Raw genomic sequence first — 21147 nt, 5'->3', positions numbered from 1 at the left:
TACTAATAATAATAATAATGATAATAATAACAATGATAATAATGATAAAAGTGATTATTATTATCATCATTATTGTTATCATTACTATTATTATCATCATCATTATTATTATTATTATTATTATTATTATTATTATTATTATTATTAGTAGTAGTAGTAGTAGTAGTAGTAACAGTAGTAGTAGTTGTTGTTGTTATTGTTGTTGTTGTTTTATTATTATCATAGTGTAGCTTTTAGTACTACTACTACTGTTCATACTACTCATACTGTTGCTACAGCTATTGCTAGAAATATCTATGAGTAAAAAAGGAAAACAAATCACAAGACTAATTATGTAGTATAATAATAATAATAATAATAACAATAACAATAATAGTAATGATTATAATGCTAATTTCAATAATAATAATAATAACGATGATAATAATGATCATAATGATGATAATTTCTAAAATAAGAGATGATAATGATAATGACAATAATCACTTACAATATACTTCAATCAAATGATAATCATACTTTACGATTTCTCTCTCTCTCTCTCTCTCTCTCTCTCTCTCTCTCTCTCTCTCTCTCTCTCTTTCCATCTCACGGGAATCCGGTTTGCCTCACGCAGTGTTCCGCTGCTGGTTCCCTTGTTCTCTCTCTTTATAACCGGACACATCACTCACTTCGCTGAACGAATATTTCTCTGATGCGATTTCTATCCATCCAATTCCTGAACTATGCAGATGGTACACTTTGTTTGGCAGTCCCATTTGTCTGCTTGACCGTCAACAGATCGTACCGTATCACTATCAATCGGAAGAGAAAGTGATTGAAACAGAAAGGCAAAAAACGGGATGTATACGAGAAAAATGGGTAGGTTGGATATAAGAGAGAGAATAGAGAGGTGAGGTGGGAAAAGGAACAAAGAATGAGATGCAGAAGTAATAGGGAGTTTCTTCTGCTTCAGTTGTCTCTTCTTCTCTCCTCTTCTCTTCCTTCCTCCCTTCTTCCATGTCCTCTGTTTCACTATTTTTTTTTTCTAAATATTTCTTCTTTCAGTACCCGCAACTTTTTTTCTCTCTTTTTTTCTCATTCACATCCTATGCACTTTCTCCTCTTCCTGTTTTTGCTGTTTACACCTTTCCTTCAAGCTACAAGTCTTTTTCTCCTCCCTCTCCTACCGCCCTTATCCGCTAAATTTTCTCACTTTTTTTTTCCTTTCTCACTCTACCACTTTCCCTGACCATTCTCCATTCCTCCGTCGCGTTTCTCCATTCTCGCCATATTCACTCCTCCATTTTACTCCTTCCTTTTTACTTTGCTCGGCATACCGCAGCCAATATCGCCTGATTTATACCGCCGACCCCACACCAAAACATGCTCACCCCCACATTACTCCTTGCCCCTCTCCTCCTTTCCCCTAACTCTCCCTTCACCCGCTCTCTGCTTCCTTTCCCTCGCTTCCCTCGACTCGACCCTCTTCCATCAAGGTCACACTCGCAAGATCCTCAGTATTTGTGTGTGTATGTGTGTGTGTGTGTGTGTGTGTGTGTGTGTGTGTGTGTGTGTGTGTGTGTGTGTGTGTGTGTGTGTGTGTGTGTGTGTGTGTGTGTGTGTGTGTGTGTGTGTGTGTGTGTGTGTGTGTGTGTGTGTGTGTGTGTGTGTGTGTGTGTGTGTGTGTGTGTGTGTTCAGAATAGCAAAGGATGAAGAGCAAGACGAAGTAGAGACATCAATTATTCCTCACCAGTCAAAGTCAATCATCGTCCAGCCCTGATCCAGTTTCCATCCAGGGACGGCAGCATCACTGGAACTCCTCCCTGAAGCATTCGCCCAAACCTCCATCTCAAGAGAACCTGACTACCACCACCACCACCACTTCATCATATTCCTTCACCCACACATCCCTCACCACAGCCCTTCAACTAAGATTCTATCTACAGGTACCTCGATCATCATCATCTTTTTATTCTTTCAGCCTTTCACCACGCCTAAAGCCATTGGAGTCTCATCTTACCACCACACTCCTCATTCCCATCACGAAAAAAAATAGTGATAAATAATATATGTACCGTTCCATCTTGCTTGATTCATGTACCATCTCATCTCGTTTGATTATCTCCTGACATTTCCCTCCCGGCAGAGATAATTTATAGGGTTCCTCTATCTGTCCTTCCATGTTCTAGCAAAGGCTATCCAGGAATGAGAGTAGAAACAAGCTGATCTGGAATATTAACACCTGTAGCTCTTTAAAACTTTTCTGATACCAGGGTCCTAAATCAGTCAGTCACTTTATCAATACTTCGTACACAGTCTTCATAAGAGTTTTCTTAAAACTTTCACAAGAGAACCTAATCTAAGAGTAATAACTTGTGTATCATCAATATCCCTGTCTGGTATCTTTTTTTTTTTTGCAATTCATCTCTTCTAGAGCTGATGCAGAGAACTAACACAAAGAAAGTCAAAAAGCAACAAACCTTGAGATCATTACCAGCCTGTTTTGATCTCAATAACTCTTCGTGCCTTCCAGAAAGTTATTTCTCTCTCCCACAGCTACGACGGTCGGATGCCGCAGCTGCTGGAGGACATTCGTGCAGAGAACACTGAGCTGAAGATGACGAGGGAGACAGCCACGCTCACCTTCACCCACCTTGCCCTGCAGCACGCCGGCCTCTACGAGTGTCGCGTTGAGTTCTTCCGCTCCCCAACCCACACTAGCCTTGTTAATCTCACACTGGTCGGTAAGTGCTGTGATCTCATCTTCCTGTTAATTAGCCTTCTATATCACATTCCTCAATTAAACATGTGGAGAGGAATAGCATTTATTAGGTTTCCAGATACGTTTTTAACTGCTTGATTGTGTTAGTTTTTAGACCATATGCTGGTCAATAGGTGTGGTGACTTGATCATCCTGTTACTGAACCCTTTATGTTATTTTTCCTCGTTTAACTATGTATAGTGGGATAGCCTATATTACGGATCAAGTACGCATGTCTACACACTAATACCTTTAACTCCTTAATTGCTATACGAGTAGTTTCCTTATGATTTATAATGAAATTTAAAGGAACCTAAGTACATTCGTACGAATAGACACTATAGACAACAAAGTGAGTGGTGAAGCAGTAGCTGCTTATGAGGAGTAACACGCATCATACTAACAAAGTGTACTTGTGCAGTGGATTTCGCCTACATAAAACAATATTTTACCATGTATTCATTGAAGTCTGTCTGTCATCCTCACTTCTGACTAACACTATGCACCTTCTTCAACATCTTTCGTAGCGTTTGTCTTCCTCCATTCCTCAATGGTTCTGAGTTCTCCTTCACCTTTCTCTCCTTCATGACTACCCGCGCGTTTTCTTTGTGCTTTTCCTCCACTTCCACGTTTTCTTCTTCGCCGTCTCTTTCTCGACTAGCGCTTGTTCTCGCTTCCCCTTCTTCCTTCTTCGTTTCGCTGCGCACCAATTATTTCATACTCTTGGTGACGAGCCTCTCTCTCTCTCTCTCTCTCTCTCTCTCTCTCTCTCTCTCTCTCTTCATCCTGCTTTTCTTTTTTGCATTTCCTTTGTCCTGCCATGATCACACTTTCCCGTAAGATTTCCTTTATAATTTCTTCGTGAGTTCTTTGCTGTTCATTCTCGCGAACTTTGATGTTGGCGAGACCTTTTCTTGTCTTATTTCTTATTCCCGAGTAATGAAGGAATAATATTTTTAATAGCAACGTTCCACTCTTTACTTCCATTTTTCCTCTCTTTTTTGGTGAGCTCAAATTTTGTCTCTCATTTCTTTTTATATACAGTGTGTCCCGTAAGTTGAGGGGATTCGATATTTCAAGTAATTCTAGGTCGAAAATACTTCATACACATACATATGCTGTGTTTTGCTTTATTTAGCGAAGAATTAACATAAAAGTTTATTGTAGAGGTTTTGCTCTACTTTAATGGAACTCCAACAACCCATCTCCCACCTTCCCTGCTCGCTACTTATATTCAAATATTGCCGTGTACATAATTAATCATTACTATCAAAGTCAAAGTCAAAGCCTTATAGGAAAACCGTTAATTAAGAAATAACATATAACATTTTTTGTTCCATCAGCCAAGAAAGTGTACAGGTAATACATCAATACTGTGCTTCTTAAATGCTACTTATCAAACATACATGATAACTCACCCGCTTCATGGCGCCTCCCTGCTTCAATTTACCAAGTATATACATACATTAAATTTTGTCAGTCAAACAGCGTTCTCTCTCTCTCTCTCTCTCTCTCTCTCTCTCTCTCTCTCTCTCTCTCTCTCTACAAGCCAATCCTTCTCTTCCGTCCAGCCAACACACCCTCCTGTAATTCATCTATCACCTATCCATCGTCTTCTACCAATCATTCATTTCACCCATCACTCCTCCGTCTTCTTCATCTTAGTACTCATTTTTTCCTCCCATCTTCTTCCCTATCAGTTTCTTTCTTCCAACTTTCTTTCCTTCCTTTTCCACATGTTTATATTTTTTTTTTTATCTTTTCCACCATATTTCTCTGGTATATGGTTCGGTTTTTTGTCTTCTCCTCTATGACACATTAACTTCTATTCTAAACATCTGCAATACGTAGAGTCATAACCACAGTCATTACTTAATCATAAACGAAAAGAAATTGGCGTTCTATTGAATGAAAGACATTTGGCTGCGTTTCAAATTCTTGGGAGTTTAAGCAGTGTTGGAAAAAATATTAAGTTAAAAGAATCAATAACATTTTTCTTATCAATATGATATAAAACTAAATTTCTGTATATGAATTAAAACAAAGTGAATAAAATTTTCATACATAAAAAAACCTACTTTGGTATTTTTGTTTTTAGGGAACGACGTTTGGAATGTTTCTCTCTAATGCCAATTATGTGTTTAAGGTCGCCGGTGAATTATATCTCTATCCCAGCTGTCCTATGTTAAATATAAAGACTTTGGGAACAACAAAATTACACCAAGAAACGTATAGATTGATAAAGATAGAAAAAGAAAGATAGAGACAGACAGGCGATTGGATAGAGAGATGAGAAAGAGAGAGAGAGAGAGAGAGAGAGAGAGAGAGAGAGAGAGAGAGAGAGAGAGAGAGAGAGAGTGTGTGTGTGTGTGTGTGTGCGTGAACGCTCCTGGAAACAAAGTAGTCCTAGTTTTGGAAAAGTCTATATTTCCGCTTGTCTCTGTGTATTTTCTTGGTTCTCTTAACTGTCATAGTCGGTCTACTACATACCTGTGTTTGTTCGTGAATCTCTCTCTCTCTCTCTCTCTCTCTCTCTCTCTCTCTCTCTCTCTCTCTCTCAATTCTCTACGTTGTAATTCTAGCTGGGAATTACAACGTATTCATACATTTCAATGATTACTTCAGTACTATAGATAGTTCATTAGCCCTCAACACTGACAGCACACAAAATTCTTTCAACAACTATATGCCAGAACCAACTCAATTCTCTTTTTACTTCACACCTACAACTTTAGCTGAAATCAAACTCGTGATTAACAATATGAAAGTTTCTTCTCCCGGTTATGATGATCTCAATATGAAGTTAATCAAAGAATGCAATTAAATAGTATCTCCATTTTTTTGTTTTTATACTAAATATGTCGTTCCAAAAAGGTTCCTTCGTAAATCATCTGAAAATTGGACGAATTGTACCTGTTTTTTTTTAAAGTTCTCTCCCACAAAACTATAGACCTATCGCAAATCTACCGGTTTTTAGTAAGATCTTCGAGAAAGTCATGGTTGTATGGCTAATGGACTATCTATCAACACATTCTCTGTTAACCTCCTTACAGTATGGATTTTGTCCCAACTTCTCAACTGACCTTGCAGTTCAACGTCTTTGCCAGAATATTTACTTGATGATAATAAGAAGTTTCAGTTGACTGTCTTTTGCGACTTCAACAAGCGTTTGACACTATTTTTTACAATATTCTACTACAAAATTGTTTCAATCTATGGAATACGGGGAGCCACACTGGATTGGTTAAAAACTTATCTTGACAATAGGAAACAATTCACATCATATAATTATGCTCAGTCTCAATTGAAAGTTATTAACTGTGGTGTCCCTAAAGGATCAATTCTCAGCCTTGTGCTCTTCCTGATTTATATCAACGATATCGTCAATAACAGCAATAAACTTAAATCGCTGATGACACAAATACTTTCATTCAAGGTCACGATCTCGACAGCATCATGTCCCTAAAGGATCAATTCTCAGCCTTGTGCTCTTCCTGATTTATATTAACGATATCGTCAATAACAGCAATAAACTTAAATCGCTGATGACACAACTACTTTCATTCAAGGTCACGATCTCGACAGCATCATGGCCAAGATGAATACAGAGTTAACTACCATTTACAATTCGATTAATAATAATAAACTCTCTCTAGATGTTAAGAAAACCCATCTTATGGTCTCCAGTTTTCTATTAAGCCAGCCATCACATGCATCAATTAAAATCAATAATATTGCTTTTAATTTAACCTCAGCATTTAAATATTTAGGGATTATTATTGATAGCAAATTAAAATGGAAAAAACAAATATAAACACTGTAAAATCCACAGTCTTTATTTACAGGTGTTATATAAAGACTAAGACATTACTTAAATGAAAGCTACTTACGACTGATTTTCTTTATTGTTCTGCCATATGAGGAGGCGCATATAAAACATACATCGACGTTATATTCGTGACACAAAAGAAACTCCTACTCAACATGCTTTACAAAAATCGTTATGATCACACTAACAGTTCATTCAGAGACTTCAAATTCTTAAAGCTTCATGATATAATTTACCTTCAAACAAACATGTGTGTATAAATAAATTTTTAAATCTATTTCCAATAGATAAAGACTTCACAACTTTACCACTAATTTTTAATGTCCAAAGACCCCAGACACTAAGCGTACCACTGTGCCTAACATCACATGCCCAACAAAGCATCTTGTCAAGAAGTGCTAGAAGCTGGAACAAATTGCCGCATGATCTCGTCACAACCAACTATAATTTATTTAAACGTACAATTGTAAGAACTGTATTCTCTAAGTACAATGATCAACCAGAAGATCCTATTGAAATTATGTTCCACATCAACACAATGTGATAAACTTTCTTTGTATTAGCCTTGGTTTGTGTGTATAATTTGCTTTTGCTTCTGTCAATCTTCATAAATGTAAATTAATATTAATCATCATTTGTATATACATTTATACCTAATTTTGTTATTAGTTTATGTTATGTTAGTTTACTTTTTATTTTTTGTATCACTATATTTGATATAATTATTTTCACAGCATATGTGAATGTGCACCATAAATGTAAGTAAATGTCATTATTTGATATGTATTTTTTACCCAATTTTGTTAATTTTCTATCATTTACTTTTGAACCTGACTGCTATGGTAGTTTATTATTATTATTATTATTATTATTATTATTATTATTATTATTATTATTATTATTATTATTATTATTCATTATACTATTATTATTATTATTATTATTATTATTATTATTATTATTATTATAATTATTATTGTTATCATTATTATTACTATTATTATTATTATTATTATTATTATTATTATTAGTGTTATTATTATTATTATTATTATTATTATTATTATTATTATTATTATTATTTTATCGTTATTAATATTACCATTATTATTGGTATTATCAGTCTTGTTGTTGTTACGAGTATTATTATTATTATTATTTTTATTATTATTATTTTATTATTATTATTATTATTATTATTATTATTATTATTATTATTATTATTATTATTAGTAGTAGTAGTAGTAGTAGTAGTATTTTCATTGTACATATGAATGTGTATTATGTTCAACAGCATATTTTTGCACGTATTTATTTCTTTACTTTATTTTTTAACTTACTGTTTAATGGGGCCGCCGTAGTACAGTGGAACCATACGTGCTTTGGGGTCCGAGGGTCTCCAAGCTTGCACGGGTTCGAATCATGTCCACGGTCCGATGGTTAAGAGAAATAGGAAGAGGAATAATAGGAGTAGAAGAAAGAGAAAGAGGAGGAGGAAGTAAGAAATGAAAATAGGTGAAGAGAATTAGGAGGGGTTGGTTTAGGTTATGTATGTGCGATAGTTTTCACTGTTTATTGTGACGAGTCCCTTAAAAGATATATAGCATTTTAAGTCCCTCAAAAGTTCTTAAATGCAGAATCAATACTTCACCAACACAGAACAATCGCTGTAAAGCCAAGCAATTACATTTGACGGGGGGATTAATGATGACAAATGAAACTTTAAGATCACCAGACTCTGTACTTAGTCACCAGGGATGAGAGAGAGAGAGAGAGAGAGAGAGAGAGAGAGAGAGAGAGAGAGAGAGAGAGAGAGAGAGAGAGAGAGAGAGAGAGAGAGAGAGAGAGAGAGAGAGAGAGAGAGAGAGAGAGAGAACATTTGAACATTTGAACATTTATTAATGGTCAAATTATTGTACATTATTGTATATTTGTATGTCCTATATAAAATAAAGAATAATTTATCTGGCCTTTATAAAGCTTAAGCTTTTCAGGCAGAAATTATCAAAATATAACATAAATTATGATGAAAAAAATAAATGTAAATGAATAATAAATGATACTAACACATATACTGATAGGTTACATAATCATTATAAATTTACTATGACTATAAAATTATTAGAATCATTAAAACAATCACATGCAATACGAGTATACGAATAATAACAATATTATACAAGGCAATAGTAACAATAGTATTAAAAATAACAACGAGAGAATAATAATGATTTTATAACAATAATAATGACAATGGTAATATCAATAATAATAATAATAATAATAATAATAATAATAATAATAATAATAATAATAATAATAATTACTAATAATTAGACAGGATATATTTTTTAAGTCTTGTTTTGAATGTGTTGAGGGAAGGTGTTTCTCTTATGTTAGTGGGGATAGAATTCCATATAGAAGGTCGAAGATATGCGGTTGAGTGTTGAAAATTTAACAATCGGTGTTAGGGCAGACTTAGCAGGTCATAATGGCAGGTGTTTTAGCCATGCGATGGGAGGAGGTTGCGAGTAAGGATTTTATTATTATACATGTATGTGGCTATTCCAAGTTCAGTTATATCATTAAGTTTAAAAAATCTGGCCTTTTGAAAAAGAGGATTTGCATACTCTATGTAGCTGCTATTAGTTATAATTCGAACAATTTTCATTAATGAAACTAAATTGTATTAGAATCTCTGCTTTTAATTCCTTTTCAATAAATAAAGTAATGCCTCCATGCTCTCTGTCAGTTTTTGTTAAATGGAATGATTCATAACTCTTTATAAAATAAAGATGTTCAGTATTTTCTTGCAGCCATGTTTATGTAATTGTAATTAATTCAGGTGGTTTGGGTAAGCAATTAAAAAAAAAATTCAGATCATCAAGGTGTTTATGTAAAGATCTAATATTAATATGGATGATATTGATGTATATAGTTATTATGTAGTGAGTCTGTGGTTGAAGTATGTTCTCCATAGTTAAAGTATTTTGATAAACAATTAATGTCCTGATGACCTAAAAAGTCTTTTCGATTTGACTTAATCCTAGATTCTAGTTTGTTGTGTCATTGTTTATAACATTATCATTATATAGTGATTTATGTTAATTTTCCATAAAACTATAAATGGTATTATAAATCATATGCAATTTATAAAATGAAACACTTAGATGTAAAATGCAAGAAAAAAGATAAAAGACCCAAGTGGCTCCTAAAGTACACAAAAGAATAATGGACAAAATAATGCAGGGAACCCGAGTACATAATTTTCATCTATGGCAAGTGATCCTGGTAACATAATATAAATTAAACTACTAAATGTATACTCAATAGCAACAGTGATAGATATTTATATATTGATGTAATATGATAATGATAATAGTAGTTATAGTATTGGCAACATAATAATAGTAGAAATAGTAGTAGTGGTGGTGGTAATAGTAGTAGTAGTAGTAGTAGTAATAGCAGCAGCAGTAGTAGTAGTTGTTGTAATAGCAGTAGCCGTAGTAGTGGTAAGATTAATAGCCGTGGTGGTGGCTATTTTAGAAATAATAGTGGTAGTGGTACTGGAGGTAATAATGTTAATGATAAATAATAATAATAACAATAATAATAGTAATAATAATAGTAATAATAACAATGATAATGATAATGATGAAAATAATAACAATGATAACTGTAGATTACAATTATAAAAGTAATAATGATGATAATAGTAGTAGTAATAATAAGAGTAATAATGATATTAATAGTAATAATGATAATAGTAGTAGTAGTAGTAGTAGTAGTAAAAGCATAAATAGTAGTAGGAGAAGGAATAGTAGTAGTAATAATATTAATAGTAGTAGTAGTAGTAGTAGTAGTAGTAGTAGTAGTAGTAGTGGTAGTAGAAATATTAGTAGTAGTAGCAGTAGTAGTAATAGTAATAGTAGTAGTAGGAGTAGTAGTAGTAGGAGCAGGAGCACCAGTAGTAGTAGTAGTAGTAGTAGTAGTAGTAGTAGTAGTAGTAGTAGAGAGAGAGAGAGAGAGAGAGAGAGAGAGAGAGAGAGAGAGAGAGAGAGAGAGAGAGAGTGGTAGGTGGTAGTAGTAGTAGTGGTGGTAGTAGTAGTAGTAGTAGTAGTAGTAGTAGTAGTAGTAGTAGTAGTAGTAGTAGTAGTAGTAGTAGTAGTAGTAGTGGTGGTGGTGGTAGTAGTGGTGGTAGTAGTGGTGGTAGTAGTAGTAGTAGTAGTAGTAGTAGTAGTAGTAGTAGTAGTAGTAGTAGTAGTAGTAGTAGTAGTAGTAGTAGTAGTAGTAGTAGAGAGAGAGAGAGAGAGAGAGAGAGAGAGAGAGAGAGAGAGAGAGAGAGAGAGAGAGAGAGAGAGAGAGAGAGAGAGAGAGAACTAATTTTCTTTACAGTCCTATTACGTTAACTCTTTAGCCCTCTACGTTTTTTCATGTCCATTCTCTCTCCTCCACAATCTCTCTTATCGTCATTTTGCTTTCCGTAACGTTCGATCTTCTGGCGATATTCTACTCGTCTCTTTGAAATCTCTGACATGCTCTCTTAGATCCTTGGAACCCTTTGCTATTGTCTATCTAATATTAAAAGAATTAGAAATATTTTGCTAAGTTTTTAATATATAGGATTCTATTTCTCTGAACCTCTGCCTCGAATTTCATCTCAGGTTGTACATGTTTGTTCCAATTTTTTTTTTTTTTTAGCAAGACGATAATGTTCTAACTCATAACTTATTCCTATTATGAATTAAGTTATCAGTACATAAAATTTCTTTACCTGGTGTAACATGCTACTCTTATTCCTGACCATCATGAAGATATTACCAGCATTCCTGACATTTTCCTTACTTTTAATTATTTTGTTTATACTGTTACCCTATTTTCCCCGTTGGGCTTCTCCAATAACAATCTCATTGCTGTTTCTTATCCAATCCCTCCTCAGAGTTACCCAAAGTGCAGGTGCCTGTACCGTTTCGCCTCTGCCAGTAACATTCTGACCTTTTCCTTAACCTCTAATTCTTCTGCTTAAGTTGTTCTCCGTTGGGCTCCTCCGATCACAATCTCATATCTGTATCTTGTCCTGTTCTACAATCCCTCCTTGGTATCCCCAAAGAGTAGGCACTTCTGGCGTTTCGCCTCTGCCAGTTAGGGGGACCTGAGGAGGTATTATGCAGATTTTTCTTGGAATGATTACTGCTTCTGCGTAAGAAACCCATCTTTGTGTGCTGAGTGCATAACAGAAATGATAGTGTCTCGCATGCAGGCTTACATCCCTCACTTTTTTTCTCAACCAAACGTTAGTTTAACACAGCCTATTCTCGTGTTATACATGACAGAGAAGTTGCTCACAAAAGGTACATGAGCCTTCCATCACCTGAATGCCATGCACGTTATATTTCTGCTCGAAATTATAACAAGTCTATCCTCCAACTTACCAAATACTTCTTCATTAATAGAAAACGTCATTGTCTTTCGAAATTCAATTCCCTTTGAGACTTCTGAAATCCGGCCAAAAAACTTTACTCCTTTATTTTTTATTTCATCCTGGTGGCACCACTGCCTTAACATGTATCTTTTCTCAAGCCTTTGCTAATAGGATGATTTTGGGCTTGTTCGTTCTTCTCTTCCTCCCTCTGACTATTTCATGCTTTCGATTAAAATTCTTTGTAATAATGTTTTCCATGTCCCTAAACTTTCGAAAGGCATATGGACCTACCTGATAGGGTCCCTCTTTTTGTTCTAAAAAATGTGTCTCTGTGTTTGCACCTTGCGTGGGCACTTTTATCCACTTTTACCTTTTACTTCTTGGCTACATTCACCCTGTTCCTAAAGAGAGTGACAGTTCTAATCCTTTACTCCTTTATCTTTTATTTCATCCTGATGGCACCACTGCCTTAACATGTATCTTTTCTCAAGCCTTTGCTAATAGGATGATTTTGGGCTTGTTCCTTCTTCTCTTCCTCCCTCTGACTATTTCATGGTTTCTATTAAAATTCTTTTGTAATAATGTTTTCCATGTCCCTAAATCTTCAAAAGGCATATGGACCTACCTGATAGGGTCCCTCTTTTTGTTCTAAAAAATGTGTCTCTGTTTTTACACCTTGCGTGGGCACTTTTATCCACTTTTACCTTTTACTTCTTGCCTACACTCACCCTGTTCCTAAAGAGAGTGACAGTTCTAATCCTTCCAACTACGGCCCCAAAACTTTAATTTCTTGTTTATCTAAAGTTTTTTTAATTTAGCTTCAATATGTAGATTCTTAAACGTCTGTCACTTCACAATTTTCTGTCTAGTTACCAGTATGTCCTCCGTCAAGGCCGCTCTACTGATGATCTTTTGGCTTTCCTTACTGAATATTGGTCATCCTTTTTTAGATTTTTTGGTGAAACTTTTGTTGTTGCCTTTGATCAGTGGTTCCCAACCTGTGGTATGCGTACTACTAATGGTGCGTGAAGTCTTTGGAAATGTATACCTACATGAGCACTTTCAGGATCATAATATGCGATTTTTAACTAAAGTAAATTCATTCGTTATTCAGAAAGATATATATATATATATATATATATATATATATATATATATATATATATATATATATATATATATATATATATATATATATATATATATTGTTACGAGTTCACCCCCGGCTCCTGCTGCGGTTAGCTGCTACAGCTCACTAGACAGTTATGCTGGCAAAATCGCCAACTTTGTTACGGTCAGTACAGTGGGGATTATAAATCAGTCCACAGAGTCCCCACTACTACAACTCGCAGCCGACGTAACCCTCAGGTTCTTTCAAGGTCGCCAACAGTGTATAATTTCCCCCCACTGTACGGGAATCTCCTCAGCAACTCCTTCTCCTCCTGTACCCAACCAAGTAGAATTTATAAATGGTAGATGTTATGTGTAACAGGGCGAGGCCTTAATACCCCATAGAGAAACCGCCCACAAGGACAATTCCACCCACTTCTCTATGAAGTATTAATGCCTCTCCACACGCCCTGTCCACAGACTGTGATGACTCACAGACCGGAACAACGCGCGCGGTATATTATATACTTATACTATCCTACTACAAGTGCTTACTAACACCTGTTAGACTGACATCCCTGGTCTACTACTACTGCAATATATGATGTGTACAGCACATCCGGTGACACCCACTATATACTCGTCGCAGAGACGTCTGGCGAACAACTACGCACTACTGGCCGACATGAAGCCTCTCAGCCTTCAGTGGTGTGTGGCTACTACCACTACAATACAGTTTACTCCTGAAACTATACAAAAGATGGTGGGGGCACACAGCCACCCAACAAAACACACTGGTGACCACAGCCACCAACATCAACAACGGGACGAAACAATAACGCGTCCCTCCGCGTCGCCACACCCGAGTGGACGAACGCACAACAGGAAATACAGCCCCAACCGGCTACACTTTCCTCAGGACAACAAGCCCGTTGTCCTACACAGCCACGGTCTACCCAGTAGCAAGCCAGCTACTCAACAGGAGGGCACAACTCCCAGACCAATGACTAGCGAGTAACAGGAACAGCCCAGCAACACGTGTCTCTACTGTGCCAGAACCAAGAGCGCGTGTCTACCTCCGCTGAAGACTGGCTGTACTATAAACAGTATACTACTGATACTACACAACAGATGGTGGGGCTCACAGCCGCCCACCAAACCCACTGGTGACCACGGCCACCAACAAAACAAACAGGACGAGACAAACGTGTCTCTCCGCGCCGCCACCACGAGTGGACGAACGCAAGACAGAAATGTAGCCAACCGGCCACACTCCTTAGGACAACAAGCCCGTTGTCCTACACAGCCACGGTCTATCCAGTAGCAAGCCAGCTACTCAACAGGAGGGCACAACTCCCAGACCAGTGACTAGCCAGTAAGAGAAGCCCAGCAACACGAATCTCTAACACTGTGCCAGAACCGAGAGCGAGCGTGTCTACCTCCACTGAAGACTGGCTCTGTACTGATGTGAAGCTCGCCGGCGCACAAAATGGTGGAAACAAAGAAGGGGGTGTGGCCGCACAGCGGAACAGCAACAGCCCGCGCTTGGGCCAGAGGCTATACATATAAAATAATTAAATAAAGGGGAAATAATGCGCTGGCCCTCACACGCCCTCCCTTAAAAGAAAAAAAATTGGAAATAACAAAAACATTTACAAAATTTTTTTTAAAAAAGGCATGGAACTGACTAAAGGGTATGGCCCCGGGACAGACAATCAGCTACAACGTTGTCTGCTCCTCTTATTTATCTTACTATGACATTGTACTTCTGGGCTCACTCTGTATGGGGGCCACTTGACAGACTTTTCGTCCCCAACATCAATATCGTGTTCTATCAACTGTGTCCTGCCCGGGACACTGCTAAACACTGAAGAGTACTTTCTCAGCCGCCGAGGCAACTCATATTGCTGATCCCTAAATGTTCAACCTTCTCCTTCAAGAGATGGAGGCTATTCCGTTCCCACTGCCCTGTAGGAACAACAGGTTCAGGCCCAATAACTTCTGGAGCCTCTCCCTCCCGGCAGAAAAATAAAACTGAAGATGCCTCTTGCACGGCAGAACTAAAAGAGCCCTTCTGGCTAGTAGAACGAAAATAGGGCTTCAGCATGTTAACGTGACACAGCTGAGCCCTCTTGCGCCGGTCAGGAGTGACCACCAGGTAGTCGAGGTCACCTACCTTCTTCTCTATAATATAGGGGCCACTATAGCGGGCAGCAAGCGGCTGGCCCTGAAGTGGTAACAGCACGAGCACTTCATCTCCAGGGGCAAAACTCCGATACTCGGCCCTTCGGTCATAATACCCCTTCATACTCTGCTGGGCCTTACACAGGTGGGCCTGCGCCACCTCTAATGCCTTGGCTAATCTTTCTCGACTGCTCATAATGCTCTTAAGCAGTGAGACAGGGCGCTCAGGCGACGGCTGACACCAAGCCTCCCGAACTACGTCGAGCGGTCCACGCACTCGGTGTCCAAACACTAGCTGATTGGGTGAGAAACCCAAGGACTCAGTGGGCGCTTCTCTCACCGCAAATAAGACAAAGGGACACCCTCGTCCCAATCCTTATCTCTCTCATGCAGAAACTCTTGAGCATGGTCTTGAGAGTTTGATGATGTCTCTCCAGGGCTCCCTGAGACTGTGGATGATAAGCACTGGACACAATATGCTTGATCCCCCACGCAGTCATCGTATCCTTAAACAACTTTGAAGTAAAGTTGGTCCCCTGATCGGACTGCAGCTCTGCTGGCAATCCAAAGTGTGTAAAGAAGGTTAACAAAGCCTTCAGCACCACCTTAGAGTGAGTGCTTCTCAGGGGAATTGCTTCAGGATACCGCGTGGTAACATCCATTATGGTCAACAAATACTTGTGACCAGCCCTGGTAGTAGGCAGAGGACCTACTATATCAATCAAAACCCTCGTGAAGGGAGGATCAACAGCAGGGATAGGGTGGAGTGGCGCCACAGGGGGTGTCTGATTAGGCTTGCCCACCACTTGACAAGTGTGGCAGCACTTAAGAATCGTGGCTACTTCTCCAGACATGCTGGGCCACCAAAATTGCGACGCAGGCGAGCAACGGTCTTTCGGATGCCCAGGTGTCCAGCCATGGGCCCCTCATGTGCCAACAGCACAAGTGCCTCACGCAGCTTCTGCGGCACAACTACTTGCAATAACTCACCACCGTCACTCTCCTGCCATCTACGACACAACACCCCTTGATGCAAGACAAACTCCTCCCTGCCCTCCAACTCCTCACTTCCCTCACCCACTCGAGCAAAGAAGGAGGCCAACGCCGGGTCCTCCTGCTGCCTACGAATGAGCTCTGCAGGCTCTAGCTGGGTAAGAGAAAGGGGGACTATAGGGTCATGGGGTTGAGGCAACGCTGCAACCCTACGTCCCACACGGCATCGAGGACGGAGAGCTGGCCCAGGCTGCTCCGCTCCTGCCATGTGATCCGGTGAGTCCTCAGAAGGATCATCACCACCAGCCAGGCAGTCACCAGGCAAGGGAACAGCTCGCTCCCTGCCTCCACTATGCTCCACGGGGAAAAACTTCCAACCCACCCGCAGAACTGGAAGTCTCCCCACCCTGGGCGCCAACTTCCAACAAACTGCCTGACTTATCATGCTGGGGCCTGTGCTGAACATCAGAGCCCTCAGCCTCCACACCAGGAAGCGACTCAGCACGAGTGCTCCTCCGGAGTGCTCTGCAGAGTGAGGATAACCATCAAACAACTCAGCTACACCCAACACTCCGTCCTCACTCTCAGCAACAACTCCCAAAGCCGAGTCCGGTGCATTAACAAGTGACTCACACCGTCACCGTCAGCCTCTACACCAGAACTCAATGGTGAGCCCAACACTGGCTCCACCACATCAGCACTGCTACTCCCATCTGGAGTCAATCCCACCTGGCTGCTAGCAACCTCCTGGGTAGTAACAGGCTCTCTCTCAGCCCAGCGGGCCTGAGAGCGGGTAACAACATTTACAGAGTCTTGCACCACTGGCCCAGACTCTTCAGCAACCTCATCCTCATCAGAGGTTGGGATCCATACACGACCACCAGCCAAATCATTCCCAAGCAGGAAGTCCACTCCTGCGACTGGCAGTTCGTCTGCCACTGCTACCTGCGCCGTAGCAGTGACAAGAGGACATGACAGCGTCACCTCAGCCGTCACGAACTCCTCCACAGTGTTAAGTCCACGACACAACACTGCCTTGCTAGATGTCACCTTCTTCCCAGTGACATTTCGGCACACTGACTGCTGTGCTCCCGTATCACGCAGTACAGTGATGGGATACTTTGTGCCATCAATCTCAACAGTGCCTCCACACAGGAAAGGACGGCACCAGTCAAGCTCACTATCCTTACCAACAGCGGGCGAGGCAACAGGGGGAGGGACAGGTGGGCCAACCTGCTCTCTCTCCTCCAAACACAACTCAGGCACACGCCGTGCCTTCTCACTTCTAAAGCCTGAAGGAGCAGTCAACTCATCACCACAAACTTTATCTGGCCACACCAACAAGGCAACTGGTTTCTGCGAGGACTTTGGAGTTTCAGCTGTTACTAATTTTGGGCAATTGAACTTAAAATGCCCTTTCCCTCGGCAGTGATAGCACGTAGGCTGGGAATCATACTTGGGCGTTCTAGGGGCCGCCTTCCCGCCGTCCCGTCCTTCGCAGAAAAAGGAGGGTGGGGCCTGGGGCTTTCAAACCCATCTTACTGCCGAATCCAGTATATCGCCTAAAGTGGCCTGGAGAGCCCGAGGAAGAACTGCCACCACTCCCTGGGCCTCCCTTAGGACCACCTTCCTTACGACTCCAACTCCCAGGCTGCTGCACAGGACGGTGGGCCAACACATAATCATCAGCCCATGTAGCAGCCTCCTTCAAGGTCCTAAACCTCTTCTCCCTCAACAGAGGTACCAGCTCCTTATCAGCAATATCAATGAACTGCTCCATAACTACTAACTCCTTCAAAGCCTCGAGAGAGTCAACACCCTCGCTAGCAACCCATCTCTCAAACACTTGCTCCAGTGAACGAGCACACTCGAGGTAGGAGTCACTTGCTCGCTTCCTCTTTCCTCTGAATTGCAAGCGATAGGCTTCTGGTCGCAGCTCATATGCCCGCAAAATGTCAGCCTTAAACTCCTCATAATCATCCAGATCATCAGCTGACATTTTATCATAAACTTCCCAAGGTTTTTCCCTTAAGTTTATTCGCGACTAAGCCTACCCATCTCTCACGAGACCAAGCAAACTCCTTGGCTTTCCTCTCGAAGCGAACAAACCATTCAGCCACCTTAGACTCATCAAATTCAGGGACTAGCTGGAGACTTTGAACTAACGTACGCTCAACACTGTTCTCCTCCTCCTCCTACACTACCAACAACTCCAGGCGTACTTACTGCATGGCGAGTTCTCTCCCACTCCAACTCTCTATCTTTATCTGCCCTTTCTCTCTCCATCTCCAATCTCATCATCTCCATCTCTCTAGTCTCCTTCTCTGCTGCTAGTCTCTGAAGTTCTCGTCTTTCTTCCGCTTCTCTAGCCCTCTCTTCAGCAGCTAGTCTTTTTAACTCTCGCCTCTCTTCTGCTTCTATCTCCATTTTCCTCATTTCCAGCTTTAATCGCAGTTCCTCCAGTCTGGCAGCTGACTGGACACTATCAGCAATACTGCTTGCTGGACTAGATCGTCGGGAGCCTTCCCTGCTTCCGATACTTCTGCCAGGGCTAATATATCCCACATCACCTTCACTGGTGAAGAGGCCAGAGGCTATACATATAAAATAATTAAATAAAGGGGAAATAATGCGCTGGCCCTCACAATATATATATATATATATATATATATATATATATATATATATATATATATATATATATATATATATATATATATATATATATATATATATATATATATATATATATATATATACACACACACACACACACACACACACACACACACACACACACACACACACACACACAACATAGGTAATTGCCAATGTAGAGAAAAACAAATGCACCAACTATAGTAAATTGAGTTGTGTTTCTTGTTAATTTATTTGTGTGTTTTTCTTGTGAATAAATTTATATTTGCTGGAATTGAGTTCTACTGGAACCAGGTGGTACGCGGGGAGTGTGCGGGACCTCCAAGTGGTACTCACTCAGGAAATGTTTGGTAACCACTGCATTAAGGCCGTTTCACACAGAATGCGAGACATGCTACGTATGTAGTGTGAAGCTACGTGGATTACAATCGCCTCAATGGATTTTCAATAGCTGTGTTCACAATGGATACGAAGCTATGGGACACACACTCGCCACACCGCTCACATCACTTCCAAGACCGGTAGGCAGGCGACTTTCCGGCCATAACTTGGATGATTTATGCCCTCATGGGACTCCGGTCTTTGTGCTCTTGTCTCTAGAGTCCTGCCTCCTGCCTGTCACTATCCCACATCACTATGAATCCAGTGACCTGACTCCTCAACTCAAGGAACTGTCAGACTGTCAGCGTGTTCGGCTCGCGTCTCGCAGACAGGCATAGCTTACGGTGTGAACATGTCCATAGCAAAACAAAGTCAACCTACCTAGGCGGTATAGCGTGTCTCGCCTAGCATCGTATTCGGTGTGAAACGGCCTTTAGAGACATCAAAAGCTTTTAATAGAACCAGGCACATAGCTTAGATTTCCAAACTATCCTCCTACAGGTTCTATCTTTCTCTCTGCAACGTTATCTGAAGTTTTCTCTCCGACTGTTCTATTGCTGCTGTTGTAGACAGCCACTATTCTCCTCAGGATTCTGTCCTGTCATTCACCTCCTTCCTACTTTTCATCAAAGATCTCTTAAACCAAACTTATTGCTTAATCCATCCACTCCTACGCTCATGATACCACTCTTCAATTTATGTTTTCAGAAAATGTTAAGTATACTAAAGCAAACAGATCAAGTATGGATGACATAGAACAACTGACATCTGATCACTCTCAGATTTCTGTTTTGAAAAGAGAAAACTTAGTAGTGTTCAATGACTGAAAAACTCAATTCCTCCATCTATTAACTCAACACAACCTTCCAGACAACTATCCTCTCTTTTTCAATGGCACTCAACTGTCCCTCTATTCTACACTGAATATTCTCGGTCCATTCTAAACTGAACACACTATCTCATCTTTTGCTAAAACATCTATGATATTAGGCACTCCGAAGCGTCTCCGTTAGTATTTTTCACACGTTGGTAACTTTGTAAGGATATTATCTGCTCATGTATGGGGTATTCTTCTACTGTTTTTTTCAATATCAGCTGCTCTTCTGATCTTGCTAAATACGTACATGCCTCCCATCCTCCTGCGGCCTCGCTGCACAAGACTTTCTTCTTCCTCTTACCTCTATTCTGTCCACCTTTATTATGCAAGAGATAACCAGTACTTTCAATCCTTCAACCCTTTATCTGGTAAACTCTAGAACTCAAAACCTACTCGTACATTTATATTTCCCTCATCCTGTGATCTGAACTCATTTATCTTTTTATTTTTTTATGCAAAACCAGCCAAGTGCAAAAAAAAAAAAATAATAAATAAAATACAAAAAGGCCCACTTAAATTGGAAGTTACCTAAAGTATTGGAAAAGAGTTATCCAAAAGACAGGGACAAATCCTGTGTGATATGTTGACATCCTGAAAAGTTGTCCTCTCTGAAAGGACGTGGAAATATGTAGGGTGGTATCATCAGCGTAGGAGTTGATAGGGAAAGATGTTTATTTAAGAAAATCATTAATGAATAATAGAAAGGAAGGGAAACTTGAGATAAAGTTGCAGAGAGAAAAGAATAGAAACCGCAGGAAGGGAGTTTTTAAATCTAAGCTTTGTGCCAGAATCTATCAAAAGCTTTTCATATGTATAACGCGACAGCAAAAGTTTCACTGAAATCTCTTTTAGAGGATGACCAAGACTCAGTAAGGAACACCAAAAGATCACCAGTAGAGCGTCCTTGACTGAAGCCATACTAACAATAAGATAGAAGATTCTGCAGTGA

The 21147-nt window shown here is 39.7% G+C and overlaps 1 protein-coding gene across 4 annotated transcripts in view; it reads left to right on the top strand.

The window, feature by feature from the left end:
* Positions 1–21147, top strand: part of LOC123513869 (hemicentin-1-like) — a 503630-nt gene that overhangs the window by 307592 nt on the left and 174891 nt on the right. For all 4 annotated transcript variants that reach the window (XM_045271299.1, XM_045271300.1, XM_045271297.1 and 1 more), the window contains exon 4: positions 2540–2727. In XM_045271299.1, the coding sequence (XP_045127234.1) occupies positions 2540–2727 (188 nt within the window). The remainder of the gene's footprint in view (positions 1–2539; positions 2728–21147) is intronic.

Source organism: Portunus trituberculatus, chromosome 37 (assembly GCF_017591435.1).
Source record: "Portunus trituberculatus isolate SZX2019 chromosome 37, ASM1759143v1, whole genome shotgun sequence".
Classification (NCBI taxonomy): Eukaryota; Metazoa; Arthropoda; class Malacostraca; order Decapoda; family Portunidae; genus Portunus; species Portunus trituberculatus.
This window is presented reverse-complemented; position numbering and strand designations above follow the sequence as displayed.